Source organism: Aphelocoma coerulescens, chromosome 3 (assembly GCF_041296385.1).
Source record: "Aphelocoma coerulescens isolate FSJ_1873_10779 chromosome 3, UR_Acoe_1.0, whole genome shotgun sequence".
NCBI classification, from domain to species: domain Eukaryota; kingdom Metazoa; phylum Chordata; class Aves; order Passeriformes; family Corvidae; genus Aphelocoma; species Aphelocoma coerulescens.
The window spans coordinates 98,019,354-98,040,132 of record NC_091016.1 but is presented as its reverse complement, the minus strand read 5'-3'; the positions used below and the strand labels follow the sequence as shown (position 1 = coordinate 98,040,132).

At 36.7% G+C, this 20,779-nt stretch overlaps 1 protein-coding gene across 1 annotated transcript in view; it reads right to left on the bottom strand.

Annotated features, from left to right (window-relative positions):
• The window catches only part of EYS (eyes shut homolog), a 750,542-nt gene that overhangs the window by 483,442 nt on the left and 246,321 nt on the right, over positions 1–20,779 (bottom strand). The window contains exon 21 of the mRNA XM_069011357.1: positions 1,261–1,382. Coding sequence (XP_068867458.1) covers positions 1,261–1,382 — 122 coding nt within the window. The remainder of the gene's footprint in view (positions 1–1,260; positions 1,383–20,779) is intronic.

Sequence of the window (20,779 nt, the reverse complement as noted above, 5' to 3'; positions counted from 1 at the left end):
GCATCCAGCTATGAATAAAATTAGAAAAAGCCCTGTTACTTTCTGCAATATATATAATGCTTCTAGAGGCTGAAAAAATTGGCTAAGTGTAAGGACAGGTAAGGATTCATGCCTTCAAAATATCTGTCCACCTTGTCCTTGAGGGTGGCAGACTACTAAGAACTACAAGCATCAGAAAAATAAGAACCACAGAAGTAAAAATATTTTAAAAATTGTTTTATGTCCCAACAGACTTTAAAAAGTGAAAAAAAAGGCAATTAAAAAGATTTTAACAGGTTTTCTCAACATTGCTATACTTTCTGTTATTAGAATAAAAATATTTTATCAAACTAGGATGTTTAATACCACAAAAAAAAAAAATACCACTCTAGGACATCAAAACCATTTTGGTTAAATTCGTAACATAAATTAAATAAATAAAAATATTATATTATACATATTATGTTATTTAACTTAGCTGTGTTTTGCTATTTGGGGAATTATTTCCCCCTTGTCAACTGTGGTAAGTTCCCTGTCTGATTATTGTCTGTATTACCAGGAATATAATCACTGTACGACCACTAGCCTATGTACCATGTGAAATTATTACACCAATCTCTATATGCAGACACATCTGTGTCTATTAAGAATTTACAGGACTCTTCTCCTATTGGCATCATAATATAGACAAACCCTGGCTTGATGGAGCAGAAGCTGATTACTAGATTGTGTATGCTACTGAAATGAAATAATTTTTAAACCATAAATGCATGCATGAAGTAAAGATTGGGGTTTAAGTTAAAATTAATGTGGTTGGTGTCAAATCCTCATGCTTTGTCTGAGGGGATATAAATTTTAGTTAAATTACTATTTTGTTGGTATTTTAAGCCACAAGGTGGCAGCAATGATATGATCGCTTCATCCAACTGCCCACTATCACTACTTTTCCTCTTTAAAGCATCTCTTGTATTTATAGGGCAAATATGAAAGAAAGGGAGACTATATTTCCTTTGACAAAGTACAGCTCCAAACTGTGTTACTTGCTAAATGTTTTTAAATCATGCTTTTCTCTTTTCCTTTTTTAAAAAAAATTACATATACAGTTTATTATATCTGCTGGCTTGACATGAAAGTACAGTGAAGCACTGTATCCATGACACAAGCTGTTTGCCCATTTGGATAATAACATTCCTTCCCAAGCTGAGAAACAAAACAATAGCTGGATGCACAAGCCTGGCCTTCCTGGAACATGACCATATAGTGAGAAAGGGCAGTGCTTACCTATAGCTGTTGAAAAGGTCCATGCAGGTGCCATTGTTTCTACAAGGCTCTGAATTACATTCATTTGATTCCTTTTCACAAAATTTTCCTTCCCATCCAGGCAAGCAATCACACTGGTATTTCTGTAATACATTAAGTAAAATAAACAATCTGTTACTCTTTGTATTTTGATGCAATTACAAAAGTATTATTACTAATTGTTGGAAAACATTAACAGTCAACAAAACAACTTTAGGAGTTTTTTAAAAGCTGAGTGCATAAATAAATTACCACAGGATGATAGTGAAATGTGTGATGTACCAGAATTGTGCCATCTACAGGTATTTAGAGTCTGCAAATAGCATTGCTGCATTTTAGGTTTTTATGTTATTAAAATTTGGAAAGAGAGACAATTATGTTTCAAAGATATATGGGCTATGAGCTTCATATAAACAGCAAAGAGAAATTATTTAATTTCCTAATACACTTTAAAAATATAATAAATTAAGAGTCAGAACTCTGAAGGGAGTCCAGATTGAGCAGTTGACGCAGAGCTTTCTGTAATGATACTCTTACCCTCTCCTGCCAAATTAAAAGCTTAGAATATTTTATTGTAGCAAAGATAACAAAAAAGTAAGGAAGTTAGTAGTTTGAAGTCACACTAAGTATGACTGTCCTGGAGTGTGAAACAGCCCCACTGATACCAGTACGTCAAATGAACTTATCTACATGTATATTCTACTATATCTGGCCAAATGAACATTTGCATCAACCAGTTTGTACATAGTGTATTTGTGATTTATATTTTCCCAACTGCATTCTGTTTGTTTTGTGCTCATGTTGATGAACATCATTGCTACATTTGCTTGAGACACACCCATGATTTCTGTGACATAGATTTTCTAAATCCACTGAGATGAACTTTAAAAGTCAGGAAATAAAATTGAGGGGTATCTTTCCAATTTAAGATAGGGCATGGAATATAGGCAAATGGAACCAAGTTGAGTAGGAATGTTGGTCTGCTGGAGGGTAGGAAGACTCTTCAGAGGGATATGGACAGGTTGGATCAATGGGCCAAGGCCAGTTGTGTGAGGTTCAACAAGGCCAAGTGTTGGTTCCTGCCCTTAGGTCACAACAACCCCAGGCAGTGCCACAGTCAGGGGGCAGAGTGGCTGGAAAGCTGCCCAGATGAAAAGCCCTGGGGGTGCTGGTTGACAGCTGGCTAAACGTGATCCAGTGTGTGTCCAGGTGGCCATCCTGGCCATCCTGGCCTGGATCAGCAATAGTGTGGCCAGCAGGACCAGGACAGTGACTGTCCCTCTGTACTTGGCACTGGTGAATCCACACCTTGAGTGCTGTATCCAGTTCTGGGCCCCTCACTACATGAAGGACATTGAGGGGCTGGACTGAGTCCAGAGAAGGTCAACAAAGCTGGTGAAGGGTCTGGAAAACGAGTCCTAGAGGGAGTGGATGAAGGAGCAGGGGTTGTTTGGTCTGCAGGAAAGGAGGCTCAGGGGAGACCTTATGCATCTCTACAACTTCCTGAAAGGAGGTTGTAGAAAGAGGGGGGTTGATCTCTTCTCTCAGGTAAGAAGTGACATGACAAGGAGAAATGGCCTCAAGTTGCACCAGGGGAGGTTTAGGTTGCATATTAGGAAAAATTTCTTCACTGAAAGAATAGTCAAGCTTTGGAACAGAGTGCTCAGGAAAGTGGTTGAGTCACCACTCTCGTAAGTGTTCAAAAAACATGTGGGTGTGGCACTTGAGGACATGATATGGTGATGCACATGGTGGTGCTATATTAACAGTTGGACTTGATGATCTTAGAGTCTTTTTCAAAATTAATAATTTTATGATTCTATAAGAGACAGAAAGATTTTGTTAAAATATTTTGTTCTTTTGATATGTAATACAGAGAGGTGAACTTAGAAAGAGAAAATAATTTTCTGTGATTTGTGTCAAAGAAGAAAAAGAAAATACATTTGAGACAAATTACATTATTAGCCCACAGGTTAGTGTTTCCTATTACATATTGACCCTGAGATTAGCTCAGTTAGTTACAGCATGGTGCTAACACCAAGGTTCAATCCTCATATGGGCTATTCACTTTGGAGTTGGACTTATGATCCTTGTGTGTCCCTTTCAACTCAGAATATTCTGTGATCTGTGATAATAGCCACACCCAAATATCTCAGTTCTCTGCATATTTATCAGTATCAAATGAGAAAAACTGAGCACTACTAATCCGTACCCATAAATAAAAATCTGACACCTCTTAAAAAACTGTTCTATCATCAGGTTAGGTTTTTGCATATACTAGGAACGCAAGATAACTTGTTTCCAAAAAACTGTTCAGGAAATGGATTACAAAATTAGAAGTGAAAGGAGGCTTGCCAATAGTTTTGTTTAGAAAGCAGCAGTATTTTTCTAGTCTCACTAAAATTATCTGCCAATCAAATGCTGAAATTCAGTTGTTTGCAGGCTTTTCATTACATGAGGATTGTCACATCAAGCACAAAATATTACTCACATTTATGTATATCATGCATATGTGCAGAATAAACTACAAATTCTTAACATTATTTCTTCTCTGTGTAGTTTTACGGTAACTGAAAGTGCAATGTTGCAATAAACTATATGCAAGTATAAGCAGATAAAAAGGGTTTTGATAGATACAAGTCTTTACAGAGAAGAACCTGAGTCCTGGTGGACACCAGGTTGGACAAGAGTCAGCCATAGGCCCTTGTGGCCAAGAAGGCCAAGAGCATCCCGGGCTGCATTAGGAGGAATGCTGCCAGCAGGTTGAGGGACGTGATCCTTCCCCTCTACTCAGCCCTGGGGAGGCCACATCTGAAGTGCTGTGTCAATCCTGGGCTGCCCGGTACAAGAGAGATATGGAGCTGTTGGAGAGTGTCCAGCCAGTAACATTATTAAGAGATTGAAAAATCTCTCAAATGAGGAAAGGCTGAGAGAGCTGGGATTGTCAGTCAGGGCATAACATACATGAACAACATAAAATGACAAGAAGCTGCAATAGAAAGCATGCAGTGGATCAAGCAAGAGACTGAAGGAACAGAGTTGGACACCTATTTATATGTTGTTCTGCTTTGTTTGTGCTATGTATTACTATCCATTGGAGACAGTTAAAATAAATGGTACCTTTCAGTTCCTGCAAACTGTCTTTTGCTTGTCCTCTAAAGAACACAATAAATGCATAAATGACACTACAGTTATTCCTTGTACATAGCTTTCCCTTGTACAATATATAGCACAGTATGCTTAAGAAGAGTGGGTTTTACCAGGGTCAAAATTTCTGATGCCTTGCACACATACCCAGAACCACATATGTACATGAGCATGTCTTTATCCAAGTAACTGAGTATGTCGTAAGAAAGTGCCATTTAAGAGCATTTGCAAATTTTCCTTTCTCCAACACAGTAAATGAAGAATTAATCATTTCCTTAAGCCCTAGTCAATGTTACTTTACTAGGAAATGGCAGCTGAACACCTGTAAACAGAAACTACAATGAAAAATGTTCATCACACACAACAAATATCTGAATTATGAACAAGGCAAATCTTCAAGCCTGTCCTTTGTATATATAGGTTGAGCAGAATTGTTATCATGCAGATATACACTCCAGATATGTTTTCCATGCCTAGAGAAAGAATGGAAGCAATTTAATTTTTAAAGATACCATGGGGTTGAAGCATTTTTGGGGGCATCTTAAAGTTTTTAATTCACAGAAAGAACAAAAATACCTCACCTGTAAACAGAAACACGCAAAAGAAAACGCAGAAGTTTGTTTGAAGTTCTTCTGCCAGACCAGGATTTCATGGGGCACAACTCTTATTCCATTAAGGCCAAAAAGGATGAACATATTGTAAGACTACTTATCATTGGCACATAATGGGAGACGTACTCCAGCCTCAATAGAAAGCTTCATCACAAAACCCTTGCCTGTTGGAAGCAGGGCTTTTTTTCCTACATAAAGACCTTCAAGCAACTTCATTTTGTTAGTGCTAAGAGCAGTTCATTTAACCTTGTGAAATAAATGTGACCATAAAAATGTAAGCATCTGTGAAATCATATTTGCAATTGCTCTACACCATATTGAGATCCTAACATTATTTATGCACCCTTTTTTGTTAATTTGAGGGTCTTTTCTGAGTTGCTACTTTAGGGCTTTATTTTTAAGTTATTATTTATTTAACTATTTGCATAATCATACATATTCACTAACAAAATTAGATTCCCATTTGTCATTATTGCATTGTATTCATTATTCAGGTGTGTTTGCACTTATATCCTAAATAAACAAGCTTGTTTAAAAACAAAACAAAATAAAGCAGAACAAAACAAAACCAGGATACCTGTTCATTTTCATTTGGTTTAATTTAACACTTACTTTCAGTTTTACTATAGAAGTCCGAGCTAAAACAAGACCTATGCAGAGTGAAGTCCCACAAAAAACACTACTTTTCTGTCTTCTGATAATGAATTATTTACCTGTTCTTCACAGGTTGTAGGAAGAGTAAATTTATTAACAGTGCTGCTCCGCAAATTAAGGAAATTTTACTTCTGACATGAAGAAAGTCTGCAATTAGCTCTGTAGTTGCTACTCTAAAAGACATACATGGCTTGATCAAATATGAGTTAGTATCTCTGTAATGATTAGATTGCCTAACTCACAGCAATGGAACACCTTTGGGGCTGAGTGTCATGAGGTTTGGCATATGGTTATTAATACTGATGTTAATTGGAAGGACAATTATAAAAAGTGGCATAAAAGAATAAGGTGAAAAAAGTATGAAACATGGACTCAGAATTGTTGAAAAATAACAATTAAAAATCTAGTTTCTAAGCTGTACAGATTGGCTTTGATAAGACTACTATTTAAAAATCACCAAAATTAGTTACTGAATCTTATTAGAATCACAAACTGATGTATTCTTATATATTATTTTATTAAAAAAGTCTTTTTTCTATTTTACTCTTCCTATGTAAGTTACAAAGTCTATGTGGGTTTTTTGTGTGTTAAGCACTTAAAAATGTAAAATACTAGGGTAAATACCTTAATATTAGGTACTAGTTATCTACAGAAGTTGAGGTAGCATTAGGTAAAGTTAGACATTTTTATTTATTTTATTTTAGATATTTTTTTAGATATCTTTTCCTATATAGTTATATCCTAAAAATTCTGACCAGTATATTTATTTGTTCTTCCAAACCTACTTACATTCTTTTGTACCCTAAGTTATTATAAATTATATATCATCTGATGTAAAGGATAAACCAGGATTTTTTTTTTAATTTAAATTTTAAGCGAGGCTTACAGGAGAAACAAAGAATATTTCAATTTGCTTTTCTCTCTAACATTTTAAATAATGTATAAGTTAAATTAATTGATATTTAAAACAGCTGCTACAAACAAAGTTTGGAAAGTTGTAATGAGTTTTGCATTACATTGTAATAATTCTGTGTCTATTGAAAGCATTTAATAAGTATATGCAAAAAGTAAGATTTTCATCATATTGAATATCACACCAGTACTAAAGAGAAACTTACGTTTTCATTCAGTGCAAATTCCAGCTTATTATATGGCTGGTATCTAGACATGCTGCGTCTTTATAACTCTAGATGAACTGTACTGTAATTTGTAACCACAAAGAAAATTATCTTAAATGGGAACTCTTTATTTGCACTGCAGGTCTCTATACACAACCACTTCATAGAATGGTGCTTTGCTAAAAAATCATAATTATTGCTGCATTTGATATTGATAATTTTAAAGTGACATTTTTTGTAAAAGTATATTTTGGTGAAAGTTTATTTCTCTTAAAATTGAATCACAATTAATGCTAGTAACAGGCTTCTCTTAAAATTATTTTAGATTTCATGTAACATTTAATGTGCAAATAAATTCTGGCCTATGCCTTCACAATTTAATCAATTATCTCCATCACTGCTCAAACATGATGGTTCTCACAGTGCAATGTAAATCTTGTTGGGCTTAGTTTTCTGTGTGGAGATTCATCCATAACATGCTGAGGCATGCAAACATGCAAACATGGCTGTTACTAGTAGTGACACAGATATTCCATTTGAGCATGGCCAATATTAAACATTATGTATATATTATGTTTGCAGAAAAAAGGAAAAATACTCTATTAAAAATCCAAACCTCTGTGAATTTATATATTTTAGTAAATTCAAAATGTTATTTTATGAGATGCTACAAGAACTATGAACATTAGAAGACCCTAAGAGGTATTTAAGAACAAACATTTATATAAGTGAATGTTACAGTCAAAGTGTTTTAAAATTTGTTGATGTGAATAAGGGAAGATTTTTCTTAGGAAAGACAAAGGATTTATGGGAGAAAAATAAGATTTGATGCTGGCCCAATCCAGCAATAATTTTATGGCAACAAATCAAATTCAGTTTGAGACCTCTTACATAATTAATAATTGGTGATGGGTCTTTTTTTGTCTCTACTTCCTGACCTCTGCCATTTTTTCTGTTTATACCTTTCTTTTAGTCCTCTTGTAGAGAGCCTACTAGGAAGTGTGCCACTCAAATAATCTTCAACATGACAGGTGCTGAACAGTACTGGAAAACTAAGGAAAAACAACAACAGCCTTAAGTTGTTTGTGCAAAATAAACCAAATAATCCATCTAGTGACAGAATTTGAGTATCAGCCTTTGATGATGTATCTGGCTTGACGTTTAGCTCAATTGTTTAATGACTAGTGAAAGGTCATGAACACACTCCTGTTAAACCGAAGTACTGTCAGGAACTTGACCCCCCCTAAAAGCTTGTCCAAAGCTTTCAGTTTGCCCCTAGATCTCAGGTAGGAGGAGAACTGTGGGGAATTAACTGTGGCATTCCAAAGGAATAGTCTAGATACTGACAGTCAGAAATAACATCTTGTTTTTGAATTACAAACCTGGTGTTGCAGCTGGTAGCTTTTTAAATAAAGTAAGAAAATGCAGAAGAACAACTACTGGTTTCTATAAAACAAAACTATCTCCTGCCTTAACATAACAGCTCATTCAAATTTAGATCTTACGCATACAACTCTTATCACATCAGTACACTTCAATCACCACAAAGTGGCATTTTCCCAACCTCAGGCTCAAAAATAGGGGAAAGTTAAAGAAACAGGCTGTTCCAAAAATATTTCAAACTAAATATCTTTAGAAGGACCCAGACATTCAAAATATTATTTCATGTCAAGTCTCCTCTTTTGAACTTTCACTCATCTCTACTTTAAATTTATAGAACATTTCAGTATAATGAAGCACATTCCAGGAAAAGTCATTTGGAAGAAATAGAACATGGATCCACACTCACCTTAATTTGCAACTCTTGGGGCTTGACTGTACTCATTTTCAGAAATATGTCATCATTCTTCACTTTTTTAATTAGAACAATATGCACAGAAGTTTAAAATATAGTGGAAACCTCCCCCACGTATTTAGCTCATACAGCTGGACAGTTGCTAATGCCCAGGTAGTACTGTGCTACTTTGTGAAAAATTTCAGCATCTTTTCTGTCAAGAGTTTTGTCATTCTGAACCCAGTGTCACAGCTCCTGAAGGACGGTGTGTGCCTGAAATCAGACAGGTTGGATTCCCCAAAACAGGAATTCCAGTGTCCCTAGATTCTGAGTCACTAAACCCAGCACAATTTTCTAGAATTTATCCCAAGACCAAAAAAAAAAAAAAAAAAATGCAGTGTTTCAGATGTTTGTGTTTAATACACATCCTCTGTATTGGAAATTAAATCTCAGTGCTCTTTTCACCTTTTCTTCAGTACAGCTTTCCGTTACCAAAACTAACAGTATGCAACTGCTTCATAATGCATAACTGAAGTTAGTTCATACACTAAAAACTTGGATCAGTCTGTTTATCAGGGTCACGTAGGCATAGATGCATCCACAAATGAAAAATTCATAGCAGCTTCTGATTAAAAGAGAATTTCTGTAATACTTATGGTCTCAGAATGGCTTGTTATAAGAATCAATACTTTCTGGGAAAAGCACAAATTGTGTCCAACAGTCTAATTCACTTGTTGCATAACACAATTTAGAAATAAGTCACCAAAAGTCAAGTACAAGCACTCCTTTGAAATCCAAATTATTTAATTGAAAAATCAATGAGAATTTACTTTTGAGGTTTTTTCTTAAAACTCTACATCACTTAAAAAATTAATAAAGAGGTTGTAGGACAAGAAGTAAAGGACATCAATTTTAATTTGCCAAGGGTTGCCATAATTTTAAAGATGCAGTTTACTAGAAGGAAGAGAGAGAGGAAGAAAAGGGAACTGTAAAAATGGAGACAGCCTAGATAAATTGAGGGATAAGAGCATGACCAGCCCTCCCCATTTTTATAAAATTATTCCAGTCTCAGGTTTTTCCTCTCTGCTTTTGAATGTCTTTGTCTTACTTTGTCTTGAGAATCAGATCATGATTTTAAGAGCACCAGTTCCAGATTTCTGTAACGTGTTTCTCCTTTTCCTGGAAAATGCAGGTTAGTTATAGATTTTTAAGCTTACTAAAGGACTGTTGAGAGGGGCTTTACATTATGAAACATTTATACAGATAAGAGAAAAGGGAATAGTATTCTTACAATAAAATCCTAATACTTCACATTCAAATGTTAAGAACTGTCTTCCCCTCTTTCTCTATTTTCCTAACACATAGTTAAAATGAGTTTTAGTATTATTTAGGATGAGGCAATAAAATATCAATTATTTGTGCTGTAAGTTGACTATACTGTGAGTTTAAGGAACTAGTACTTTAAGAAATTACAACTTTGAATTTTATGGTTCTAGCTGTATTGGTATGGTAGAGGTTAACCACTCTTTACCTGTTAGCTCATATTTCATAACAGAGAAAGAAAAGGCTTTTCTCTCCAATAGCAGGAAATTTAAAGACTTTAATTCTAATCTTGTAAGGCTGTAAAAATATTTAATCTTAGCTATAACTTTTTCTGTCTCATTTCCACTCCCTGGGAGAGCTTGATCTTATTAAGGGCAATCTTTAGCAATTTGCATTTTGCTGGCCTTCCTGCAGTTTGTCTCTTATTACTTTAATGAAGTTCTATTTCTGGATATTGAAGGTGCTTGCCTACAGGACTTCAGGAGGCTCACACCTTTTGATGGTGTTGCAAACACTGTACCCACTAGCCCTATTTATTAAATCTATTACAATTTATGATGCTGGTGCATTGTTAGGTCTTTTCTTCATGCTTTGGATTTCATCAGCATATTGATGAGACCAGCAACTCATCAATAAGCCACAATAAAAGATTATTTGTGACTGAAATTTTTGTACAAGTGTGATAAATTATTTTTCTTTTCCTATTGGTGTGATTGCAGTTGTGTCACTGACCCTCTCTTTCTCTCTTCATTCACTTCCCTCTTCTCTCTTCTCTGTCTCTTCTCCCTCCTTCTCTGCACCACTAAAAATGTAGCCTGTTCTACTGATGGAATTCTACCCACGCCCTTGCAGGAATTGGATGAAGGGTTGGATTTGTGCAACCATTGCAGCTAACCGGACAATTCTGAAGGATACTATAAGCCAATAGGAAAAAAAAACCCAAAAATCAAACCTCAAATTTGAAGTGCAAACCTGATAGGAATGTGAGGAGACAGTGGTTGATCCTGGAGGGATCACCTAATCAGATAGATTTAAATAGGCGAAAGCATTAGAAAAATAGGGTAGGCAAGACAAATAGGGAATTGAAGATTCAGAGCAACAGGAGCATGAAAGGACATAACCTCTGACTAAGCAATCTTTACTAGCATTTGTAGATCTTTATCAAATCTGATTTTGATCATCTTCTGTTATTGGGTTAAATTAAGAATTGAGGGATGCTGTGGAGAAATGTGTTTCCTGCAGACTGAAAGAAAAAGACTTCAAGAGCCCTGTGAGAACTGGAAGTAGATCACCACGGTGTGTTTTCCACCAGCCATCTCAGGCAGAAAAATATATGACCATGGTTTGTCAAGACACATGCAAGATCCCTACTCTTCCTTTTTCACCTACAGTGTCTTTTTTCTTTTTTTTTCTTCGTCCTGAGGTACAGCAATGTTAAATAATTTTAAAATGCTAATATCTGGAAAATCAAAACACATACACGTGTTAAACTATTAGAGAGTGTCCAAAGGAGGGCAATGAAGATGGTGAAGGGTCTTGAGGTGAAGCCTTATGAGGAGTGACTGAGGTCACTTGGTCTGTTCAGCCTGGAAGAGAGGAGACTGAGGGGAGACCTCATTGCAGTTACAGCTTCCTCATGAGGGGAAGGGCAGGGACAGGCACTGATCTCTTCTCTGTAGTGACCAGTGATAGAACCCAAGGGAATGGCCTGACGCTGTGTCAGGGGAGGTTTGGGCTGGATATTAGAGAGAGGTTCTTTACCCAGAGGGTGGTTGGGCACTGGAACAGGCCCCCCAGGGAAGTGGTCACTGCACCAAGCCTGACAGAGCTCAAGATGCATTTGGACAATGCTCTTGGACACATGGTGGGTCTCTTTGGGACAGTGCTCTGGAATGCCAGGAGTTGGACTTGATGACCCTTGTGGGTCCCTTTCAATTCAGCATATTCTGTGATTCTGTGATGTACAACACCATTTGGCTTAATAAGCAGGAAGTTAATTCTCTCAATGCAGTCTCAAATAGAAGTTATCCAAAGAATACATTGCTGTTAAATATTAGTCTCTCAAGTTGCTTCTTTTTCAGGAATTCCCCAACATTTTCTGCTTCACCATTTGCAAACATAATAACCAATTCCAGGGTACTCTTTTTACAGAACTTTGGTATGCAGTGCTTGCTGAAACTCATTCCAATTGTTTGCAGCTATATAGTTTCAAAATAATGTTTTAGACCAGAGGAAGAATGAGACAGAGAGGATCTTTTTGCATGTACTGCATAACTTTTCTTAAAATATTTTATTAAGGCTATTGTGATACAAAAGAGCAAACCCTTAGCTGTCTTCTAAATAAATAACATTGCAAATTCTTTTTATTTTATATATATCTCATTAAATTATAGGTTTGCATATTTCACTTTGACCAGAAGAATGTAAAACTGCATATAGCATATAATGCAATAGCATATAATTTAATCTTGATATGAAATCAATCCTATTCTGGGTGTAGGTTTTTTTGTTTTTTTTTTTTTCTTAAATTTAACTGAAAACTTTAGTATATCATTTTTAAAAGTGTAGTATCAGGGTTAACTTAGTGGGGAAAAAAATGGACCAGTTTCTTTGAATCAGATGTTTTAAAAAGGAAGTGTATAGTAGTACAATTGTTAAAATACAAATGTAAAAAAATTATTTATCTCCAATTAAATGGCTGTTTCTGAGAAGTGTATGAAGAGCTAGAAAACATAATTGCTTTAAAACCCTGAACATTAAAAGTAACTTTAAAAATAAAAATTATTTCAAGGATTGTTCCTCTCTTTTTAATTCGCATAATATGTGCATGTTTGAAAGATAATACAGCTGAAGGAAACACAGCAGAGCTCTGTAACATTCTGTACATTGAGAAACCATGAGATAATTGATAAGAAGTGCACCAGAAAATCTTGCTGTTTTGGGATTCCATTAAGCATGTATACTCTGAACAAGAATAAGAAATATTTGTTTACTGATATGTAAACTGATATTTACTGATATTTGTACTGATACATATGGAAAAAGCCTATATAAGCACTATTCTGGATTAGTTGCCACAATTGTACTCAATAATAGATGAAGAAGGAGGCTTCAATTTTCTAAGACAAACAGGATGGTGCTTATTTGGAATACAAACCCTTAATTCATAATGTATAGTCCCTTCATCTAAAACATGAAGATGAGAAGCAAACTGGTACTTTTACTTAAATTAAAAAAAAAAAAAAAGTAAGAAAATGTTTAGAAAGACCATTCCATTAGTAAGAAATTACAGAATAATAAAATACTTGAGTGATGAAGTTGGTGAAAGGTCTGGAGCACAAGTCTCATGAGGACTGGCTGTTTACCCTAGAGAAATGAAGGCTCAGGGGGACCTTATCACTCTCTGCAACTACCTGAAAGTAGGTAAAAAAATCATGGAAAGAGTTATCAAGTACTGGAACAGGCTGTCCACGAAATAGTTAAGTCACCATCCCTGGAGGTATTTAAAAGTTGTGTAGATGTGGCAATGACTGACACAGTTTAGTCTCTCAGGACTTGGCACTGCTGGGTTAATAGTTGAACTGTAGCTGATTCTATAATTCTAACCATGGCCTGGAGACATTCCCAATATACAATTTCTCATCTATAACCATGTAAGCATTGCTGTGACTTTTATGTTTCTGGAGAATGACGTTTCTGAAGTGTCCTAGTTTTGGATGGGATAGAGTTAATTTTCCTCCTAGTAAGTGGTACAGTGCTGTGTTTTGGATTTAAGATGACAATAGTGTTGATGACTCACTGATGTTTTAGTTGTTGCTGAGCAGAGCTGACATTAAGTCAAGAACATTTCAGCTTCGAATGCTCTCCTGCTACTGAGTAGGCTGGGGGGCACAAGGCTGTAAGAGGACACAGCTGACCCCGATTAACCAAAGGGCAGTTGTGATGCTGTGCACAGCATATAAACTTGGGGAAAAACTGGCTGCGGTCTTCTGCTTGGGAACAGGCTGAGCAACAGTTGGTTGGTGCTGAGCAATTGGTTTCATTTGCATCACTTGTCTTTGGATTTAACATCCCTCTCTCTAATAATTTCATTTAAAGCATTAAACTTTTCTCAGCCCCCAGGTTTTCTTACTTTTAGCCTTCCAATTCTCTCCCCCACCCCACCAGGGTGTGGAGTGAGCAAGCAGCTCTGTGGTGCTTAGTTGCTACTTGGGATTAAACCTTGACACAGAAATTAAGTCTGCAGTGCATTTTTCTCTCAGCTACAAGTTAAGAGACAAAAAGAGATAACAAAGATATACCTTTGCTAAATAAAGACTGTTTGATGTGTGTTCTGCTTGACTGTTTAGAAACTGAAGGAAATTTTGGGATTGAAAATCAAGAGCGTCATAAGAAAAAAATTATACATCTGACAATTGGAGTGAAATCATTGGGGCAATTCAAAAAAATAAGAGAAGATTTAGACAACTATTGTAAGGAGGAGATATATTCAGTAAAGACAGGTGAGGAAAGCCTAAGACTTTGTAAAAGTCTGGGTTTTCTTAGCATCCATGACATTCAGTACACTTCAACTGGAGCAAAGCTAGTATTATATTGATGCCATGATGATTTTTTGCCTTTTCTTTTATACCCCTGTTATACCTTTTTACAGCTTCTGTATTCCTAGTGCTTTTTCCCTACATTCTTAGACTTGTTTTTCAAGCTGAGAGACTAAACATTTTAGAAGCTTCGTAGCTAGGGATCAGTGTGCCCCAGACCCCAAGGTCCTCTCAAGAACACATTCTGTAAACTAAGATTGAACCATCCAGGGGAAGGCTCCTTGGGGAGGGGGGCTCACTTGAGCCTCTCATTGGGGAATCTTTGATAGATATACTAATTAGTAAGACCTATAATGTTATACCCGATTTTTTGGGGCATAGATTCGGTGAGGTGCATTTCAATGCATATGACCTGGATGTAGTGCACCTAAGGATCCTTAAAATAAATACCAAGGTAAAATCCCTTTTCCCCTTCTAACCGTGTATGACTCTTGATTTTAAGACCAGGAAAAGGCATCAATATCAAACAACTATTGTGTATTAGTTACCCAGTTTAAAAATAAATTTCTGAATATTTTTTTCCTGATATGCATTTATTTGAGTTTTTTTTTGTCTAACCCCGAATTTAGTTTAAATATTTATCATGCAAAGCATGATGAAAGTTGGGAATGAAGACTCCAGAAACTCCTCCTAAACTGATGGTGGTTTCAGTACACTTCTTGATTCATTCTTCATAATGCTGAAAGCCATGATTAGTATTACAATTTCTCCCCCATCTTTTTTTGTTTTTCTTTTGTAAAAGGGATGTTTTTATTGCTAAAAGATCACACTGAAAAGCTTGTTTCATTCACACAGTTCCTTTCTGTCCATTTGGTCAGTTACAATCAGTGTTACATAGAACAAACCCACGATTTTTTAATCTCTCTTAATGGATTGCATGCAGGTACTAATAGAAATAGTATAGATTTTCTAATTGACAAAGGTTTAGTGGAGAAAAACTGACAGTCTGGAAGGTAGGAAAATAAACTGGGAATACAGCCAAAACCAACAGCAGTAATATAAAGCTGGGAACTTGGAAGCTACAGGTGTACATAATGAAGGCTGAGGAGAAAGGTCTGAGTTTCTACATGGTAGCAGGTACTGTGAGAAGGTGTACTTGGCCTCCTGTTCATAATTATAGTTATTAATGAAGTTGACATATTTAAAGCATGTAAAAAACAGTGTCTCAATTACTGTTCATTCCTCAAGCATGAAACAGCTATCACAATATGACTAAAAAGCATATGTCCACAGCCAGAGGAGACTGGGAATGTTGCCTAGGTAATAAAATGAAAATGCCAGACTCTTTGATATGCCTTTTGTGTCTTTCCCCTGTGGGTACACATGCAGAATGTGCATTATTGTTCTCTATAGCACTGGGACTTCTGCTTGCAGATGCTTTTCAGTTTTGGACTTACTCAGAAATCATTTAGTGACAGTCATCCCAGATTTATGACTAACCAGCAAGTGGCAACAGAGTAAACCAAAAAGTGCATTGTGTTTTTCTCTGCTGTACAAAATATAACATTGTTTCTCCTAACAAATGAAAAAAAAAAAACCCAACAAAATTAAAAAACCCAAAAAACTAAATTAAACAAAAGAGACCAAACACCCTCTCACACCTCTCCCTCCCCATTCCCCCCCAAATCAGGTCAATATTTGAAACTCAGTCTCTTACACTATATTTGTATTTTAGTAATAAGATAATTTTAAAAGGAAGTTTGATATTTCTGAGCTTAGTTTTAAAAAATACTGCATATATTTTATTAGAGTCTGCAAATATTAAAATCAGAAATCATCTTATAATATTAATCTCACATGAGAAACCACTAACAGTCTTGCAGATCCTAAAATTGTTCTAAAAAGTTTGTAAAGTGCAGATACTTGTTTCAAAGGATATTTCAGATATAGCCTATGCACTCATAAACTGAAAGAAGCCAGACCAACTGAAAACTTTTGCAATCGCCACCAATGATCTTTTTCTTCCTTTCTTTTTTCTTCATTGTTTTCATATCTCAGTGATTGTGTTTGAGCAAGGTTCTTGAATACTACTTAGCACCTGATGCATCAAGGAACACGTTTCAAGAAACAAAATATCTTTGTCCTTAGTACTCAGAATCAAGGAACTGAAAATAAGTTCTTACTAGGTTTTTATTTCCTATCCTGACTGAGCTACATCAAGAGAGATGTTACACTGAGATATAAGTCAAGTTCGTCACACAGTGAAGCTACCTAAAGCATCTAGGCACTCACCTCTCAAAGAAAATGTACCTTCTATGCTATCTGCCAGTGCAGTGCTAGCAATTAGCTGGTTCCCTTATGGTTCAGTGCAGAGCTAACAAATAGCTGGTTCCTTCATGGTTCAATTCAGTTCATAGTATACCTCTGCCAACAGGCAGATTGTCAGTAAGAACAGTCTAAATTTAGTTTCTGATGTCTTTTAGGGCTTGTGACAATATGCAGAATTTTTTTTAAGCACTAATGCTGAGTTTCATTGAAGTGGTATGATATGCACTGTTATGGACCAGTAAGAGTTAAACTATTTCAATCACTTGGCACATTTTGTCTGGCTCTGTTAAATGGATCACTGATTTTCTAGTGGGCACAAAACCAGACAAACATATGGGCAACATTTATAGGCAATCAGTACATTTACACTTAATTTGAGTATCTCAGATGACTAATGAGGGACAGACTTAAAGCCAGAGATTTCCAAGCTGTTGTCCATACTGAGATATGAAACTGCTGTTTCAGAAGACTTGGCCTTTATGAATCTGTTGCTTAAAGCAATTTAAAACCAACCATGTGTTCATATGTTTCTTGTTGTCATGGTTCTTATGGTTCAGACTCATTAGTGTTTTAGTTTAGCCCAGGACTAAGCTCTGGACATGAATTTCTCAGTCATCCTCACTTAATTGTGCTTTGCCTTACAGTGGTCTCAGTGCACATAAATCTGATAATTTTTGAAAGAAACTGAAACAGCAAATGTGATAATGGTCTCCATAAGTCCATAAGACCTAATGCTCTCCATACGTCCAAAAAATAGCAAGCCACTCCCTCCAAACAAATGTATAGTTTGCAACCAAGTCTCAGTACCCATTGTTTCACTCTAGGGTTATCTGTGTTGCTTGCTAATGTAGCATTACCCTTAGTTCAGATGTGCTATAAAATATGAGTGAAAACGACAGAATTTTTCCTTTTTTAGTTTTGGAATCTGAAGTGGATTTGGATTTCTGAAGTCTTGTGCTCTGATCAATGCATACTATATTTACATGAAATGTCCTCACTGTGACTACTTTGGACTTTTGGTGAAGTACCTGCATAACTAAATTTACAGATCCCTTTACAGAACATTTTTTATTCAAGTAAGAAAAGCACAGAAATGTGACCTAAAGTCAAGTATAATCTCTCACTAGTAACTAAAAGTCTGATTCTACCCTGGCACAAGTCAATCTTAAATGTTTTTACTCCAAGATTGGATCAAAAGAACCTGAGCTTCCTATCCTTGTACACTCATTTGCACTCAAGTCAAATGATTGTTAAATAAACTACTGACGCATTTTCAAATGGAGATATTTTAGTGTCACTTTCTGCTGATGTAATTTTCTCTACCTAAGTGATTTCAACAAGTGTGAACTACCTTTTTATCAATTCTCAATGTATAATATTTCTGCAATGCAATTCTAGGACTCTATTTTTGTTTTTTCTATACCTTTAAACCATTCCCGTAAAGATTTATATCACTGTAGTGAAAGGTACCTATTAAACTGTAGGTGTTTTGATCAGTTACAGGTATCAGTATTGCAAAATCATACACAAGTAGACACTGGGAGAGATCTCTGGAGATTGGTTAGTTCCCCCTATCCTGTTTACAGCATGGTCAACTATAACAGGCTGGTCAGAATCTCATCCAGTTGGGATTTTGATAAACCCAAGGATGGATACTTCATATACAGGCAATCTATTTCAGTCTTACCTTTAGAGTAAAAAAGATTTTCTTTACATTTTAATGGACTTGGCTTTATTTCAGTTAATGGCCTTTGCCTCTTTGACTGAGGTCCACTATGTACCGAGAAAAGTCTGGCTCTGTCTTTACTTGCTGGGGTGCAGCAGGGGTTAATGTGCTGGCCCCTCAGATGGACACACAGTTGGATTAATTTCTCAGAGAAAGTGTGATAGTTTTGTCCATGATTCTGCCCTCTTTACACCTCCTTATTTTTGTGTATAGACTGAAGAGGGCCCTCTGCAGCTCTAATATACTTATCAGAAGGTCTCTCTAATCTAAATCTGTTGCACCCTTTGCTTGACAACCGAGTCTATCACTTCACTTGATTTTGGTTGGCCAGTCTGTTGTCAAAGATACTTCTGTCCCTTTTGATCAAGTCAATCCCACATCTTCCTAGCCTCAATCCTGTGAGAGGGTCCCATGGTCCTGAAATATGAAATTCTGTTATCAATACCAGTTTGGTAAGCAGTTGTTGACCAGCAGAATTTATCCACACTCTCTCAAGCACTTTCTCTCATTGTCAGGATTGTAGAGAAAAACACTGGAGCACCCACGTCCTTTATCATGCTTCTGGAGACACGAAGTCACCTGTGGTGTGTTCCAGGTCTGCACTGACCATGTCACTGGTACCTACATGGAAGAGCAGCAAGAGATGGTAGTCCCAGGGCTGGACAAGCCTTGGTAGTCTCACCATGGCATCCCAAATCCAAGCCCTTGGAAAGCAGCAATCCTACTTAAACAACAGGTAGTACTGGCAGAAGGGGGCCTTCATCCTCAGCATGGAGTCTCCTGGTACTGTCACTTTCTGTTCTTTGTTGTGCTCCTGAGTGCCTCAGGCTCAGCTGGTTTGGACACTTTTTTGGCATAACTCCCAGTCCCTCATCTGCTAGAAGGACAGTGAACCTGTTCTGCATATTCATTAAATTAAAAAATATGATAAGATTCATAAATTCTTTTCAAGTTCTGTTGCTTCTTGGTTTCACCTCAGAGGGAGTTCTCATGGAATTCTCTTATAGTTTTTTTTCTCGGTTTGTTTGTGGTTTTTTTTTTATTATTCCCACTACAGAAGGTCTAATAATTCCTGAATAAAAATTTTGGTATTATTTGGCATTTCCTCAATTAGAAAAAAAATAAGGCAATAAAAAAAAGAGGGACAAAACATAGGCAGAATGCAAAGAATTACTTCATGTCACCTCTGTATCTCAGTCATTCTTGTTCTCCAAACATTCAATGGTTCCACTGATCATGAGTGAATGAGTGAAAACCAAACATGAAATTCAGTATTTTTCCCAGGGAAATTGCGGTGGGATTTATACTTCAGACTACGTTATATATATTTGTTAAGAAAGTGAGTCTACATTAATATGGTGAAGCTCTTACTTCAAATAATCTGCTTTGCCTATAATGAATTTGCCTATCTCCTTTTCTATATGAATTAACCTGAAAAGGAGTACTAGATAGAAATATGAGAGATAGAGAGTCTGACTAGAACAGAATTACTCTGGATGGAAACACATTGCAACATTCAGGGAATTGCTGGCTGGTGTTAAAGCTGTACTGAAACAAACGTAGTAATGCATTTATGCAATATATCCATTCCAAGTCTTAAGTTATTAAAAATGTTAGTAGAGAACTCTAAATAAGTTTTCTTTTTGTATAACTGATTGCAGTGGGTTGAACCTGAGTTGATGGAGAGTCTTTTAGATTAATGACGCTTTCTCACAATTTATGTATTTAAACCGTGTGGAAAGGCGGGAATTTCCTTTCGTTCCAGCTCACCTGCCAGAAGGTGGGGGGGCCTCTGAGCCTCTGAGCCTCTGGGCCCCGCCGGGCCAGGCCAGGGCCCCTGCCCCCCCCGCCTTTTCCCAACGCTGCAGCACGGACCCTGGGTCACTGGGGGGGAACTGTCCCAGAGCTGCAGGCGGCTAAAACCAGCCATGGACTGCCACACAGCTAAACCAGCCATGGACTGCCACACAGCTAAACCCAGCCATGGACTGCCACACAGCTAAACCCAGCCATGGACTGCCACACAGCTAAAACCAGCCATGGACTGCCACACAGCTAAAACCAGCCAAGGACTGCCACCCAGCTAAACCAGCCATGGACTGCCACACAGCTAAACCAACCATGGACTGCCACCCAGCTAAACCAGCCATGGACTGCCACACAGCTAAACCCAGCCATGGACTGCCACACAGATAAACCAGCCATGGACTGCCACACAGCTAAACCCAGCCATGGACTGCCACACAGCTAAACCCAGCCAAGGACTGCCACACAGCTAAAAC